General features: G+C 38.8%; 1 protein-coding gene and 1 long non-coding RNA gene across 10 annotated transcripts in view; one reads left to right on the top strand and one right to left on the bottom strand.

Moving 5' to 3' along the window:
* The window catches only part of LOC115939361 (uncharacterized), a 203,532-nt gene that overhangs the window by 161,901 nt on the left and 25,730 nt on the right, over positions 1 to 15,901 (top strand). For 3 of the 8 annotated variants that reach the window (XR_014139121.1, XR_014139117.1, XR_014139123.1), the window contains exon 4: positions 15,766 to 15,870. The exons of the other annotated variants lie outside the window; for them this stretch is intronic. This is a non-coding gene — a long non-coding RNA (uncharacterized LOC115939361). The remainder of the gene's footprint in view (positions 1 to 15,765; positions 15,871 to 15,901) is intronic. 8 annotated transcript variants of the gene reach the window in all.
* Positions 1 to 15,901, bottom strand: part of CALD1 (caldesmon 1) — a 177,563-nt gene that overhangs the window by 83,685 nt on the left and 77,977 nt on the right. For both annotated transcript variants that reach the window (XM_081800053.1, XM_081800055.1), the window contains exon 3: positions 11,175 to 11,284. In XM_081800053.1, the coding sequence (XP_081656179.1) occupies positions 11,175 to 11,245 (71 nt within the window). In that variant the 5' untranslated portion in view covers positions 11,246 to 11,284. The remainder of the gene's footprint in view (positions 1 to 11,174; positions 11,285 to 15,901) is intronic.

A 15,901-nucleotide genomic window follows, 5' to 3' on the forward strand; every position in this document is an offset into this window, starting at 1 on the left:
TTTTTTTTTTTAAGATTTTATTTATTTATTTGACAGAGAGAGACACAGCGAGAGAGGGAACACAAGCAGGGGGAGTGGGAGAGGGAGAAGCAGGCTCCCCGCAGAGCAGGGAGCCTGATGCGGGACTCGATCCCAGGACCCTGGGATCATGACCTGAGCTGAAGGCAGTCGCTTAACCAACTGAGCCACCCAGGCGCCCCTAAACTCTGGAATATTTTAAAAGAAATTCAGTTTTGAAAATATGTTCGAGTATTGAGTATACCTGGTGACTACCACTAGGCTAAGAAAACATCACAAACTCGTTTAACAACTGCACACATGAAAATGACTTATAATTATTATAATTAATTATAATTAGATTATAATTATAATTTATAATCAGCAAATTAAACTTAAAAATAAATGAATGTTTCCAAAGTTCTTTATTTTTTTTTAATTTTTTTATTTTTTAAGATTTTATTTATTTATTTGTCAGAGAGAGAGACAAAACACAAGCAGGGGGAGCGGCAGGCAGAGGGAGAAGCAGGCTCCCCGCCGAGCAAGGAGCCCGATGTGGGACTCAATCCCAGGACCCTGGGATCATGACCTGAGCCCAAGGCAGCTGCTTAACCGACTGAGCCACCCAGATGCCCCTCCAAAGTTCTTTAAAATTACATTCTTAAGAAACTGCTGATGAACATTGCTTACTAGATAGCACACTAGTGAAAAGAACTGATGATATTCACAAAGTATGCACATTATTCCTCTTTAACCTCATTCACAGATGAATGAAAATCTACTTATACATCATTCCAACATGCTCATGTCTCATCTCCAGTAGTACTTCTTGTAATACTGCTAAGGAACCTTTGGGATCATAAGGGTCAAGAACTTCCCTAGAAGACTTCAAAGCAATTGAGATAGATTTCCCTTGACTAAGAACTTGGAATAGTCTGGAATCATTCCTGGCCAAATGAAGGCTACAAATGCAGATCTCTTATATCTGGCTGGTCAGTGAGAAGACCAATGGGCAGAATAGATAGATTCAACATACATATTTGATAGGCTTCATTACATTTTCATTTGATTTTGATGAAAATTCTTTGTTTGTAGAGAATTCTTGGTTTGTAAAACTTCTCCAAGGTTCCCAGCCTTACATGGCAGAAGGACCCTTTTAATCCTGTGTGTTCAGAAAGGCAAACTTCTTGCACTCTCAGGGAACAGTGGCCTCTCAATAACACCTTCAACTGAGTCTGGAGAGAATCTCTGGAATGGTCTGGATCATGGGGTCCTGGAAAAATTATCACCTAATTCTTATTTTCTTATTTAGAATTTTATTTAAAAATAAATGAATTATGGGGCACCTGGGTGGCTCAGTCGATTAAGCACCCAACTCTTGATCTGAGCTCAGGTCTTGATCGCAGGGTCATGAGTTGAAGCCCTCTAGGCATGGAGCCCATACTAAAAAAAAAAATTATTCAGGATACTGATTACTTTTGTGGTTGGAGAAGCAAGGGGAAGGGATTAGAGAGGGGTCAGTTGAAAGTCTCAGTGGTATTGGAAATATTCTAGATCTTAAGCTCAGTGACAAGTTTATAATATATGCATTACAATGATTTACAACTTCTGTATAAATTACATAATATTAATTTGCATGTATTAGCTTTTTCATAATTAAAATGAATAAAATCACAAATTTAGAATAAAATGATTGAAAATTATTTTGTGAAAAATGGGTACATACTTTCTTTATATTATTAGTATAGTATTTATATATATGGTTGAGAGGGTTTTGGTTACTGAAACCGTAATTATGTAATATGAAAAAAGAAATGATAATTCCACAAGGCAAAAGAAAACTATTTAAAATATATGATTAATTGAATATTAGATATATAAATTTTTAAGATAAAGACCTTGCTATATTAGCTACAAAACTATCCTATATTTTTATCTTGATTTAAAACCAGTAAGGAAAATGAAAAAAGACTGTTCAAAATAAGGAGGTAGATTTTCTTTTCAGCATGGAGACTTCATATCCATAATTCTCTCATCACTTTCAAGGTAGGCTGCTAAAACAGATTTGAAACAGAGTGGAGATTACACCACACTGTCTAATATGGCAACTAAGCACATATTCAGTGATTCTTGGGGACATGACCTGGAGAGGGCTTTCCTGATAGCTCCTTCCTTACCATGTCCTCTAGCTAGCTGAAAAACAGCAAACACAGGTAACATTTACTGAGCACTAGTCAAATATTCATATATATTATTTGTTTGTTTCTTTCTACCTACCTTCTATCTATCTATCTATCTATCTATCTATCTATCTATCTATCATCTATCCATCTAGTGCTTTAAGACCTACATGAAACCTTATGAGCTGTTATGATGGCCATTTTCCCTATGAGAAAATGGGATTAGAGAGGCTAAGGATTATCCTCGGTAACCCTGCTAGGATTCAAACCCAGATCTGAGCGATCCTGTTTTCTGGAAGGCATCAGGTCTGTGTCCCCCTCTAATCTGCCCCATCCTCCCAAAAAATGGTAGTAATAAAAATGAAACACAAAATCCTCTTTAAGGAATCAAATCAGCTCTTATCTTTTACATATTTAGTGAGAAAAATCCTTTGAGAAGTTTGAATAGCTAAATGAAACTGGTAAGGATGAAGAAATCCTACATAATACTTTAGTATCATAATTAAGCTTTGTTTGAAGAAATCTTGCCAAGATCATATATGCCAAATAGAAGAATTCCAAAATTGATGGCAGATAGGGTTCTATTTGCAAAATCAACAGGGTTTTTTTTCCTTCTTGACTTGGCAAAGTTGGATTCCCAGTTCCTAACAATGAATTGTTTTCATTCTGCCTATCCACTTATATTTCTTTGCTTTTTATTTTATTCCCCCATGAAGTAATCTGACGTAATCTCATTTTATTTAGAAATATTACCCATAAATTATTTTCAAATTAAAAAAACCCACTCTATATGCAGTACTTTCTAGCATATGTATTCTCCCAGAAGTATGCTCAACTGTCCTAATCAATAGCCAGAGCATTTGTTACAGACAGCTCCATTTATTCAGGGAGATGAATAAATGCACAGTGCAAGAAGGCTCTACCTCAGCTTAGCTGGGTGATCTTGAGAAGGTCGGCATCCCTAGACTTAAATTTCTTCATATGTAAAATGAAGCTTTTAAAATTCATTAGATCAGGGATTCTTGGCCCAAAGTTTCATGGGCCCCCAGGAGGTCTGTGGATGGAGGTCCATGACGCCACTGAAAATAAGTGCCAAGTTTTGCGGGTGCATATGTGCATTTTTCTTGGAGGAGGGTCTACAGCTTTCATCAGAGACTCAAATAGTGTGTGGTCCAAAATTGAAAAAGCAACATTCCATTGCAGAAGATTATCTCTAAGGTCAACGACAGCCGTAAGCTTTTATGAGTGATGATGGGGCTAAGTCCCTGTCCTAATGGTGACTAAAGTCTTATTGGGAAAAATGCAAAGAAAAGCCAAGAGCAGCGATGCCAACAGCCTTCTTTGGCTTGAGGGGGAAAACTTGATCTTCTCTGTTTCTATTTTTCTGTGAAATGGGAATAACACAGAAGAGTTTTAGAGGGCAAACAAAACAATGACTATGTCTACACATGTAAGCAATTTACCTGAATAAGCATAAAGAACAGTTCAATTAGGCCCAAAAGCCTCATTTATAGTTTGTTGCTTTGAATGATTTTTCCCCATCTTAGGGAGTTATTTTGGCATTGTAGAGATGATGGACCTTCAGCCAAGACAACCAGTTGAAACATGAAAAATTCCATTGATCAATCTGTTACAGTAGAAAGGTTTTGAGATTTGGGGCAGGCAGAACCGGATTGCACTCCCTAGCTATATGAAGTTGGACACGTTACTTAACCTTTCAGCCCTACAGATTCCTCAACTGTAAAATAGGGACAATAATATCCAGGCCTGCTATAGAATAAATGTTTGTTGCCCTCCCCTGCATTCATATGTTGACACTCAATGCCCAGTGTGATGGTACTTAGAGCTGGGGATTTGAGGAGGTGATTAGATCATTAGGATGGCATCCTCATGAATGGGATAAGTGCCCTTTATAAAAGCGACCCCAGAGAACAGCCCTGCGCCTCCCACCATGTGAGGACACAGCAAGAAGGCAGCTGTCTAGGAACCAGGAAGCAAAACCTCACAGATACTGATTCTGCTGGCATGTTGATCTTGGACTTCCTAGCCTCTAGAAATGTTTCTGTTGTTTATAAGCCACCCAATCTATGGTATTCAGCCTGAACAGACGAAATAAGGATATAGGGCTGTTTTGACAATTAAATTATAATAAGGTATATAGAATGCACCACCTAACCTGGCACTTGGTTGATGTTAAACAAATGATGGTTCCTTCTTTATAACACTAGATGAGAAATATGACTGATACTCTTTTCCATTTGAGAACTATTTTTGCTGAACTGAACTCTTCAGGGAAAATTCTGAGTTATGTTTTACACACTTAAGGTTTTAAATAAAAAAACATATCATTAATGAATTAGATAACCACATGGCTAGAGTATGTAATTTTTAAATCTCACATAGCAATTACATTTGTGCAGTAGACTTAGATGTGAACAAAAGATTAAATTCTTTTTTTTTTTAAGTTTTTATTTATTTATTTGACAGAGAGAGAGAGCACAGCAGGGGGAGCGGCAGGCAGAGGGAGAGGGAGAAGCAGGCTCGTCAAGCAGGGAGTCCGACGCGGGGCTCCACCCCAGGACCCCAGAACCATGACCTGAGCCAAAGGCAGACACCTAACAATGGAGCCACCCAGGTGCCCCAAAAAGATTAAACTCTTTCCCAGCCTCAACAGAAACATCTCAGCAAGTACTGAGATCAGTGCAGGAAAGAAGCTTTGCAGTAGGGTGTGGCAAATCATAATGAATGAACTGACATGAATAAAAATTCAAATTCAGTAAAATATTATTTTGTGCCAAAGGCCTACTAAAACATTCATATGGTTTTAATAATAACATCTAACATTTGTTGAGCATACTATACGCCAGGCTTTGTGTTAATTTCTCTACACAGGTTAACTAGTTTAATCTTCACAATGACTATGAGGCAGAATAATTATCCCCATTTTTATACATAAAGAAATTGAGAAGCAAAATATGTTTAAGTAATTTGTCACAAGGCCACCCAACTAGTGGTTGTCAAAGTCAGGATTTGAACCCAGGTCTGTCAGACTTTGTCACCCATATGATTAACTAACACATCATCCTGCCTTTCCTCAGGTAACTGAAGACTGATAAATTGTCACACACACAGCCTGTAAAGAAAAATTCACTATTTTAAACTGTTAAGTGTACTGACTCCTATATGTATATATGTGTATGTATATATATATCTCACAATTTTTTCCTAAGAAGGAAGTTATGAGTCAGCATGTGAGGTCCTCAAGACTCTAGATTTTCCTTGTACACTTGAAACTAAGAGAACACTGTATGTTAATTATACTTGAATAAAAATATATTAAAACATTTTTAAAAAGAATCTAGATATTCAAGTTCTGTTGAATGACCGTCATGTTGGGTAGATCCTAGACTCCTGATGCTCCACTGGTCACCTTAAAGTGGGATACTTTTAGCGGCAGAGGAATTATTAGGTTAGTGGAAACTGGTCCAAGTATGCCATCTTCACCATTTATAATCTGACCATTTATAAATTGACAGAGAATAAGTGATGTCTATTTAGGGTGAGAAAGAACAAGAGAGGGAGGATATGAATATGTATGTATATTTTGATTCTTCATGTGGCTGGACACAAATAAATAAGGGAAGGTCTCTTAGGTGAAAATTATCTAAATTTGTCCATGCCCCTACATTCAAGTTGGGCTGACCCTAAATAATATCAAATAAATATAAAAACTTTACAGAAATAGTTTAAAATCTCTTTCAAACAAATTACTTGAAAAAACCTTTTAACTCAAAGCAAAAATGTAGATACACGTCCTTGCCCCTTGGAGTGATCGATTTTCTGAGAGAACTGAAGGATAGTTTTGAGCAAATTTAGCTCTAATAATTTAGACCATTTCAAAGGAATATTTTATTTAACTTCCTAATGAGACATAATTTCCTGATCACAGAATAACAAAAAATTGCATTTGAAAGATTTTGATTTAAAATTTCAAGGTCACAATGCTAAGTGTTGTAAACAAAAGCGTTCTGTGTATGTGTATCGTATAACCATTGACTGGTTACATTATTAAATCCTGTAAAAACCTTTTAGTGACAGAGGCCTGGGAGGGAACTACTTAAGACTCAATGGATTTAAAAAAATTGTTTGTTTTTCTACTATAGTAAAAATATTTACTTTCAAATGTCTAATCATCAGTATATTTCAGAGGCTCATAAAAATGTATGAATGATGACAACAGCAAGAGTGTTTTCATTCCCTTTATTTATGTCTATGAGCCTCTGAATCTGATAACACCACTTTACAACAGGGGCCTTTCTTCTGATCAGAAAGGGAAACTCAACATTGGATGTGGAAAGCATGAGCTGAGAATGTAATGAGTTCATGTCTTGAAAACCAGGAGGGCTGTTTGTTGTGCAAACAAGCACAGCACTGGGAAAAGTGTGACCGAGTGAAGATCTCCTCATGGAGAAAACATCACTGTAGGTTTCTCAGCAGCCAAACCCAAGCTCAAAATCCTTTTGGCCACGTGTAAAAGAGGAATTCAACCTGAATTGGTGTCGACTCTTCTGGCTGAGACATCAGGGTCTGGCAGTCCCTCCTCAGGCCTTGATACCCATCACCCCCACTCAAAATTCATCACTAAGTAGCAAATTCCTGCTCTTTGTCTTGCATAAGGCTCCTGGAGCCTCTGAGGAGTATGGAAAGAAAACCTTCATATTTTTTATTTTGTTTTGTTTTATGGTAAATGTAAAATAGTGTCCTCAATTCTTTGTGTGTTACAGAGAATCAAATAAGATAACTATAGTAATAATTAATAGTGATGCTTATTGAATAACACTCAATAGACAAAAATGATCATTCAAGAAGTGGTTAGGTAATAAACACTAGATGATTAGTACTGTGTTTATACTTTCATGTATTACCTCTTTGTTTCCCCACAAAAACTCTATAAGGTGAATATTATTTCCCCCATTGAGAAAACAAGGTTAGAAATATCGAGTAATTTTTAAGCTCATGTAGCTAATTAGGTGGCATACCTGGGATTTGACAGCACAGCCCACGCCCTTAACTGCTACGCCCTACTGTCTCCCACTGTTGATGCCTTTTTATGTGTCTTCATTTATATAGAACATATATGTTCTATTCAGACATACCTACTGCTGTTGCTGTGATCAGTCTGTCTTTGCCAGATACATATGAAAGGCCTAGCATTTTTTTCTACTTCTACTTTCTACTTGAGTAGGAAAAGAGCTGAATTTGACTCCTTTGAAAATATTTCCTCCTCCCCTACATTTTCCCCCTTGAAATGTACATAATCCCTGATGACACAAAAGCACCTGCATAAATAATCCAGGGTAAAACGGATTCGGTACACAGATGGGAGAAGAAATGGAAACACATGAATCAAGTGTTAATGAAGATGCAAACAGACCAGGGGGAAAATACATTAAGATGCCCTGAGAAATGACAGAGACAAAGGCAGAGAGGGATTGAAATAAAAGATAGATACAGAAAGGGAAGCAGAATATACCCATTAAAATTTTTTATCTCTTGATATAGGTGAAGAATAATAAAGAGCAAAATAATTATTTTTTCAAATAGGTAACTAATTTAAAAATACAGTTTAATTTGAGGTGTGTACAAATAGTATCTTTTACTTAGAAACAATGCATTTAGAATTTTCACTGATTACTTGCTCAATCTCTTTTGTCTTTTGAAATGTTTTCTCCCCTTTTTGCTCAAGATTGCTCTGAAGTTACTAATCTACCTAGAATATGAGCTTTGTGACTATTGGGACACTGCTTGGACTGGTGACCACTCATCCCTGTGATTCAGGGTACTATCTTGTACTTTAAAGATAGTCAATACATTTTTTTTTGATGACCAAATGAAGTACCTCCTTTTACCAAATCTAAAGACCTCATCTTAAGGACTCAAGAATGATAGCCAAAAGTAGGACAAGGACAAGGACAAGGGGAATAACAAAAAGATACGCAGGCTGGGGGCAAGACAAAGAAGGGAAGGCTATGTTTGATTGACCAGGCTCACAGTCTAGGTTGTGGAAGCCATATGATTTGAAACGGACCAGATGAGAACCAAAAGAATGAGGTGGGTGTAGGACAGTCTCGGAGCAGCCGTGATGCAGTGAGAACATTCCAGTCCCAAACCCTTGAAAGCCAGCACTGCACACAGTGTATTGTTAGCTTTTTAAATAATCTTTTACATTTATTCTGAGGAATGAAATGTGTAAGAATCTGGCTTGTTTTAATTTTTGGTTATAACATCTGGTGAAAGTACAAGTTTTCAATTATTTATCATTGCAAAGTTGAACTGCACCTGCTAGTCAGGCTCAATAACAACTACTTGAAATAACAGGGTATTTTTATTTGGAGAGCCTTTGTGGGCAGGCCGTGGAAGTCAACAGACTTTCTCTTCTCTGTGGTGTCCCTTTCCCCATGCTGTCTGTAGGGGTAGAGCATACAAAGGGCACACAGGCCATCTTTAATAAGTATCAATGAGTATCAGGGTATAAATTATACTTGAGGATATAAATATGTAGTTTCTTGATCATCACTTGGTTTTGTACAAGTTGAAAAGCATGAAGCATACTTTTCCCAATTCTGTCATTCTGTTGGGTCTAAGCCCCAAAATAGGGTTTAGAACAGAGTAGATGCCCAACAAAAATTTGTGGAAAGTGTGAATGAATGAATCTGCAGCTCTGAGCCTTCAGGCCACTCTCTATTTTTGCTAATTTGCACCACCAGCACTCCTGATCTGGGTTGAGTCCTTTCTTTTAGTTCCCTAAATCCAAAGGAAAGTTAGTAGGTCTTCTCCAGTCTGGCCCCAGGGAATAATGTGTAAGGTCAGGCCATAGGGTCATAGACAATACCAAAGCAAAAGGAATGTAAAAATGACCACCAATCCCCCAGAGAAAAACCGACTCCTGCTACAGATGAGGAAGCCAGGTCTAAAGATAAAGGAAGAGGGATTTGCCCAGGGTCTTCTATGCCCTTTATCTTCAGATCAAAACCACGAACTTGGATGGCCCTTGATTTCTGGTTCTGGCCATCTGTTTCCTTGTACACACCCTGAACTTTACCATCAAAGTTGGTTGGACCATAAAACCTGACCTTCGCTTTCCCATAAATGATCAGATTTTACAAAATCCTAAAGAGTGAACATGGGCTTACTTAACACATCCCAGAATAACAGACCTTCTAAAGGTTCATTTTGAAACATGAAAAGGTAAATAGAACAAACGTAAGGAAGTACTTAAATACTTCCTTTGAAAAAAAAAAAAGAAAGAAAGAAAGAAAAGGAATCAGATGGGACATAACAGCCCAAAAGAATGAATACAGACAGAAATGTAAATTTAAAAGGTTAGGATAAATTTGTGTAAATTTACTTTAGATTATTAAGGGTACCTAACTAAGCTTCACTGAGTACATTCCTTTAATGACTGACTTTAAGGAAGACATGTCCTTTCACACAAAACAAAAAACTGGAAGGGATGAACCATGTAGGTGTGTAGAAAATTCTTAGGCAAAATTCTGGTTATAAGGAAATGGAGTTTATTCACTGTGATTACAGTATGGCTCTAAGCACAGCAATCTGGTGTAGTACTCCTTACACATCGATTTCCCATATCCCTACTCACCTAGAAAGCAAAGACGCTGAGGATACTGATCTAGCCTGATGCCCAATTTCCTATCCTCATTCCTGAGTCCCTCTAGCCCCATACTCTGGCCTGGTCTATTTTTTGGTCTTGCTATTGGTTTCCTAGAAAGCCATGAGGGACATAAAAGCAGAAGCCACGTCCATGTGTATCTCGTCATTGCTTTCCCTGTCCCTAGCACCGTCATGGAAATTTGGTTGGTGCTTAATAAATATTTGTTGGGTAAAGTTATTCCATTGACTTTCAGTTGGGTCTGAGGACATATAATACACCACACTGGAAAGAGTAAGAGGTATGTCCCCCTGGGCCCGGACAATGCCTATATGGTAGTGATGTCCACTCAACATGGATGCTCTCCTTAGTTCTCCCCATCTCCCTGACACTTTTGTCTCCTCTGATGGTTTCTATTACGTCTTTATGACCTCTCACTCTCCTTACACTTGCTTTCTTGACACTATCACTACCGTCCACCTTTAGCTTTTATATTACCAGTCCCACACTGGGTGTGCCCAAACTTATCCTCTAATAATAATTTCTTTCCCTTTCTGAACAAAGATAGAACATTTCTATCTCCAAAGGCCTGGAGAGAATCTCCATTTGCATGTGGCTTCTCCCTGAAATTAAATACTTACGCCTGGCCAGGTACACCCAAGAATGCCTACTCTGTCTGATTGAAGCCACATTACATGCCACTGTCCTTTGCTCTGAGGCCTAAATTTTACAAGATGCATTTATGCCCCATGCTTTGTATGTCATTGCTTTACTTCCCCAACCTGCCCTTGAAGTCACCATGACAGAGGCCTCAAACAACATAACAGCTTCCAACTAGATTCAGAATCTCCATTAACTATTAACTTCTAATATGTGGAGTACTGGATTTGGCTACTTTTCTAGTAAGAATAAAAATTTGTCACAAGATCCATCTGGGACTTACTGCCTTTATATTTTTAGACCAAAGACTCCCATTTCCTAGTTGGTTTTAATAGTCAGCATTTGTCATTTTTCCTGTCATTTCAATATTATAACTGCTTTTAAAACTTTCATCTACATATTGCTTTTGTTATTTAAAAATTCCAGTATGAAAGGCTCTGATTTAATGCAACTATTTGATTCTTCTAGAATCTCTCTTTTTCTTGATGTTGATTTTCTTTTTTTTTTTTTATGCAGAATTTAGAGTCATAACAGGAAAATTTTCCATAACTACTCTGGCAAACAGCTTAGTGTGCAATATATTTGGCCCTTCAGAGTGATGATCTTTGAAGCCTGAAACCAGCATTGCTAATAACAGAATACAAATACTGTTCAACTTAGATCCTTACCTTTCCGCTTCGAGGCGCATCTCTTCCCGCTTTTGCCTCCTGAGTTCTCTGCGACGTTCAAAATCATCCATGGTGTGGCTTCAGGTCTAGGGAGACGGGAGAATCTGGACCTAACAGGGAGGAGGTAGGTCAATATCACAGATGAATCAAAGTAGTGTTTCCCATGAATCACTTTTACCTTTGGCCCCCCTCCATTTCTTCACCCTCTCTTTTCTTCTTTATTCTGAAGAAAAACACCTTAGAAGGCTGGCAAGGTGGCCAATGACCAATTTCTGACTCCCGAGCTGAGTCCTTCGCGTGTTAAATTCAGTCTCACTCATGAAACTTACTTATTAGAGACAAATAAGTAAAGATCCCAGGATTACAGTTAAAAAATAAATAAGTTAAAACCTCAGGAGACAGACTTTGAAGATTTGAAATACTGGTAGGATCACTTAAAAGCTACTGAATGATTTTGTTCTTTGTAACTTGCTGAGACACAGACAAAGGTTATGAAAAAGTGAACAAAGAAAGAGGAAAAGAGAAAAAGAGTGAAAAAAAGAAAAGTGGCCCCAAAAGGAATATGTAGGCACTAAGAGAAAAGGAAAAGAGGGAAAACAGTAATAAAGTAATAGAAGTATCCAGGCATAATTTGCATACTCTGAAAGAATATTAATAGCAGAATGATTAAAAAAAAAGACCACAGCGATAATACCATGAATAAACATAAGTCAGCAGCATTTTTAAAAGCAGTTGCAGATGATCAAGCTGTTTTCAGAGCTCAAAAGTCCCGGCTCTTTGTGACCCAACCATTTTATCCTCTCCTACCTCCTCCGGAGATGGTTTTAATCCCAGAAAGATCTTCCCTTTCCAGCTCTTCAGCTGAGGAGCTCGCTTCCCTTGCACTTCTGTGCCATGAAGCCAAGGATTCCAGAATTCCCCTGCAGCCCCCAAACCCAAAATGACTACCAGAAAAGGGGAAGCGGGCTCTTTTTGTCCTTGCTTTGTTTACAGAGCTGTCAGTGGTTAGTTAAACTCGGCCTGGAATCTGGCATTTAAGGCCTGCTTGAAGATTGTTTCCTGTGTGGAGCGGGAGGCCTCCACTTCCTCTGGAATCCTAGACTCTCCGCTGCACTCAGAGCACAAAAAATATTTTCCAGCCCTTTCTGTGCCCACGAGACAAGCCATTTGCCCCGCGTAGGAAAATGAGGAGCTGTGCAAAACCTAAAGCCATCACCTAATGACATCTTCGCTTGAGGGGGCAAAAAGCAAAACTTGGATTTTGAAGCCAGGCTCAGAAAGCTTCTTAAGTAAATTGTCAGATTCTTTTATTTTTCAAGCATTTTTCCCCTTAAAAAACTCACAAAAACAAAAATAAAATCTCTGCCAACAAAAACACAACTATACAATGTTTGCATTTTCCCCCCTTTCTTATTCCTTAGGGGATTATTTATACTGCTTATAAATCTTTTAGAAATTAGAATTTTGGTGTTTATTGGGAGTTTTAAAATTGGAAGGTGTTTTTCTATCTTACTCTTACCAAGAGTACTTTCTAAGTATTTTGCTGGTTATGAAGAAAAGAATCCGTTTTCCTTTACTATTTCATTAACTATAAATGTCTCTTCGTTTTCCAGCTTGATCTCTCCATAGTTATCAGAATGAAAAACAAGTGATCTGAGCATCCCTTGAGAGGTCGTCGGGGGGGGGTGGCTGTCTTTCCCCCTGGGGTGGGCTCCCGTTCTGAGTGCAGTACAGGGTGAGAAGGGCCCTGTGGGCAGTGGGACTGAACTTCGGGGACCTGAATGCTAGGTGCAATGAGAGAGTCAACTCTTCTCATTCCTTTCTTCAGTGCAGTCTTTTGTTATAGATGAACCACTTTGCAAATAACCATAGCCTCAGCAAACAGAAATGGGAGAAAGATGTCTGTCTGTAAGTAAGCAATTTCACTTTTCTTCATTTATCCAAGTAGCTTGAAAAGCATCCACTCCTCCCTCCCCCAAGCTACGCAGTCCTGCTGGCTGCTTTGTTAGGAGCCATGGCTCGAGTTCCCTAGACTACACCTCGCGTGGAGGTGCTAATAAGCAGCTAAGTCAATATCCCCGAGCAGGCTGGAGATGCACACGGTTGGCAGAGCCTGGCCATGTCTTGGAGTACTCACAGGGAAGTGAGACTGACTAAGAGCATGTGGTCCCTTTGGCTGACTATCCTCACTGGCTCTCTCCCCACGCAAATTCTTTTTCTGCTACCCGTTGTCTCCACCTACTCCTCACCTTTTATTACTTACTTGGGCACTCGTTTTTTCTTTCCCAGCCATAGATAAAGTCTATCTGTCCATTTATTTGTTCATTTGAATGCTGCTGAGTCTGTACATGGGGCACTAGAGGTGGGGGAGGGGGCCGCTGTATGATGCATCTACACAGACACGTACCTTTCTGGGTTATAGTTTGTGGACATGTGGTGGGTGTATCTGAGGGAGAGGAGAATGCACATCTGCGTACCGTGTGGTATGACTCTCCATTAGGGTGTATGAGGTTGTGCAGGGGAGGAAAGGTGTGTACGTTTATGAAAATGGTTCTCCGTTGGTCTCCCACCAGGATGGGGCTGGAGGTCTTCCTTAATCATCACACTCTTAGCCCATAGAGCTCCTCCGAACTTCTCTGGCACTGTCTTATTAAGGGGAGCCATGTCTGGGTAGAACTGTAAGTGATCCTTCCCCTTTATTGGGGAGCAGTGGCTTTCACGTCCCCAGCTCCTGATCTCTCATTTCCTCCCCTACCCTCAGTCAATGCTGAATTCCTTTCAGCAACACTGACTGGGAAACAAACTCTCAACCAATGAGGCGATGAAATGTCAAGGCAAAGAGATTCTATAAACTGTGGAGCTCTAGAGGGTCACAAATGGACAGGTTAGCCTGAAAAAGAAGTGTAGGCTGAGGAAGGTATATACCCATGAATGTGACAGGTGAGTTCTTGAAAGTTTATGAAAAATCTAAATTTTTGTATTGTAAGGGGGGGACTGTACTCATGCTATTGAAAGAACTCTGACATGACTTCTGTGTAAAGGGCGAAAGCACTTTACAAAGGCAGATGAATCATTACCTACAGATACATGTGTCTTTTCAATACGGGCTCCCAAATACTAGATTTTCTTAAGATAGGGCACAATCTATGCTGCTATAATTAAGTAATAAGTCAGTGTTACAGATTCCAAATCAGTTAACACACAGCCCTTCCTTTTGGTAATGACACCACAAAATCCAGTCAAGGGCAGGAGAATGTTGTAAGCAGATAGCTTTCTAATCCACCACTCAGTTATTAGGGGGAGAAGCCAGGGAGAAAGCTAAGTCTACCTTTAAATCATCACAAACTGAAGAGTGAATGGGTTGGGGAAAGTCCTTGGATCTTCGGGCAATGCTACTGCTCATCTTGGAATGCATCAAGAATAAAATCTATTGTGTCAGGGACACTGGATAAGTTAATGCAGCTTCCAGAAGTCTCTAACATTTATTGAATATGTACAATGTGTTGGGTTATTTTTTCTTACTGTTTTTTTAAATTAATGGGTATTATTTCTTAGAGTAGTTTCAAGTTTAGAGACAAAATGAACAGAAAGTCCAGAGTTCCCATATACTCCCTTTCCCCACCCTGCCCAGTCTCCTCTATGTTTGTACGGAATTGTGTAATCCCCCCCCCAAATATATTGAAAACCTAACCCCTCAGAATGTAACCTTATTTGGAAAGAGTGCCTTTGTATACGTAAGTCAAGTTAAGATAAGGTTATTAGAGTGGGCTCTAATCTAATATTGCTGGTGTTCTCATAAAAAAGGGGAAATTTGGACACAGGAGCAGACCTACACAAAGAGAAGATAATGTGAAGACAGGGAGAATGCCATGAGAAGGTGGAGGGCAAGGGGCACCTGAGGGAGCAGAGCTGGGAGAGAGAGATGGAACAGCTTAGGGACAGGGAGCCCTGCTGACACCCTGATTTCAGATTTCTAGCTTCCAGAACTGTGAGACAACGCTTATGTTGCCCTAAGCCCCTCCGTTTGTGGTACTTTGTTATGGCAGCCCTGGAAAACTAATACAGCCTAATTAACATCTTATAGCAGTGTGGTACATTTGTTACAACTGATGAACCAATACTGATACATTATTATTAACTAAAATCCATAGATTACATTAGGTATCACACTTGATGTTGTATCATGTACCAACCATTATAGTATCAGAATAGTTTCACTGCCCTAAACAGGCTCTGTTCTCCATCTATTCACCCTTCCCTCCCTCCCTCCCCTGCCCCAACCCTTGGCAACCACTGATCCCTTTACTGTTTCTATAATAACTTTGCCTTTTCAAAATGTCATATAGTTGAAATCATACAGTATATAGCCTTTTCAGACTGACTTTTTGCACTTAGCAATATGCATTTAAGTTTCCTCCATGTCTTTTTGTGGCTTGATAGTGCTGCTGAGCCACTTAAAAATATGTTAAATTATTTTATCTACATAATAAATATGTAAAGTAGCTATTAAAATCCCCATTTTACAGAATTTCAAAGTGTGTGCTCTTAGCCACTTATAATATTCTTGGACTAATTCACTATTTTCCTCTAGGAATTGTTTTCCCTTTCAGGAAATAAGCGAGAGTGCCCCAAGAAAGTTCTGAGAAGACTATTGTCAATGATCTCTGGTCTAATTCATTGGACCATATAAACTTAGGTAAGAAGTGATCTTAAAAATTACCCATGCC

This window comes from Leptonychotes weddellii, chromosome 12, assembly GCF_054177405.1.
Source record: "Leptonychotes weddellii isolate Sample4059 chromosome 12, ASM5417740v2, whole genome shotgun sequence".
Classification (NCBI taxonomy): domain Eukaryota; kingdom Metazoa; phylum Chordata; class Mammalia; order Carnivora; family Phocidae; genus Leptonychotes; species Leptonychotes weddellii.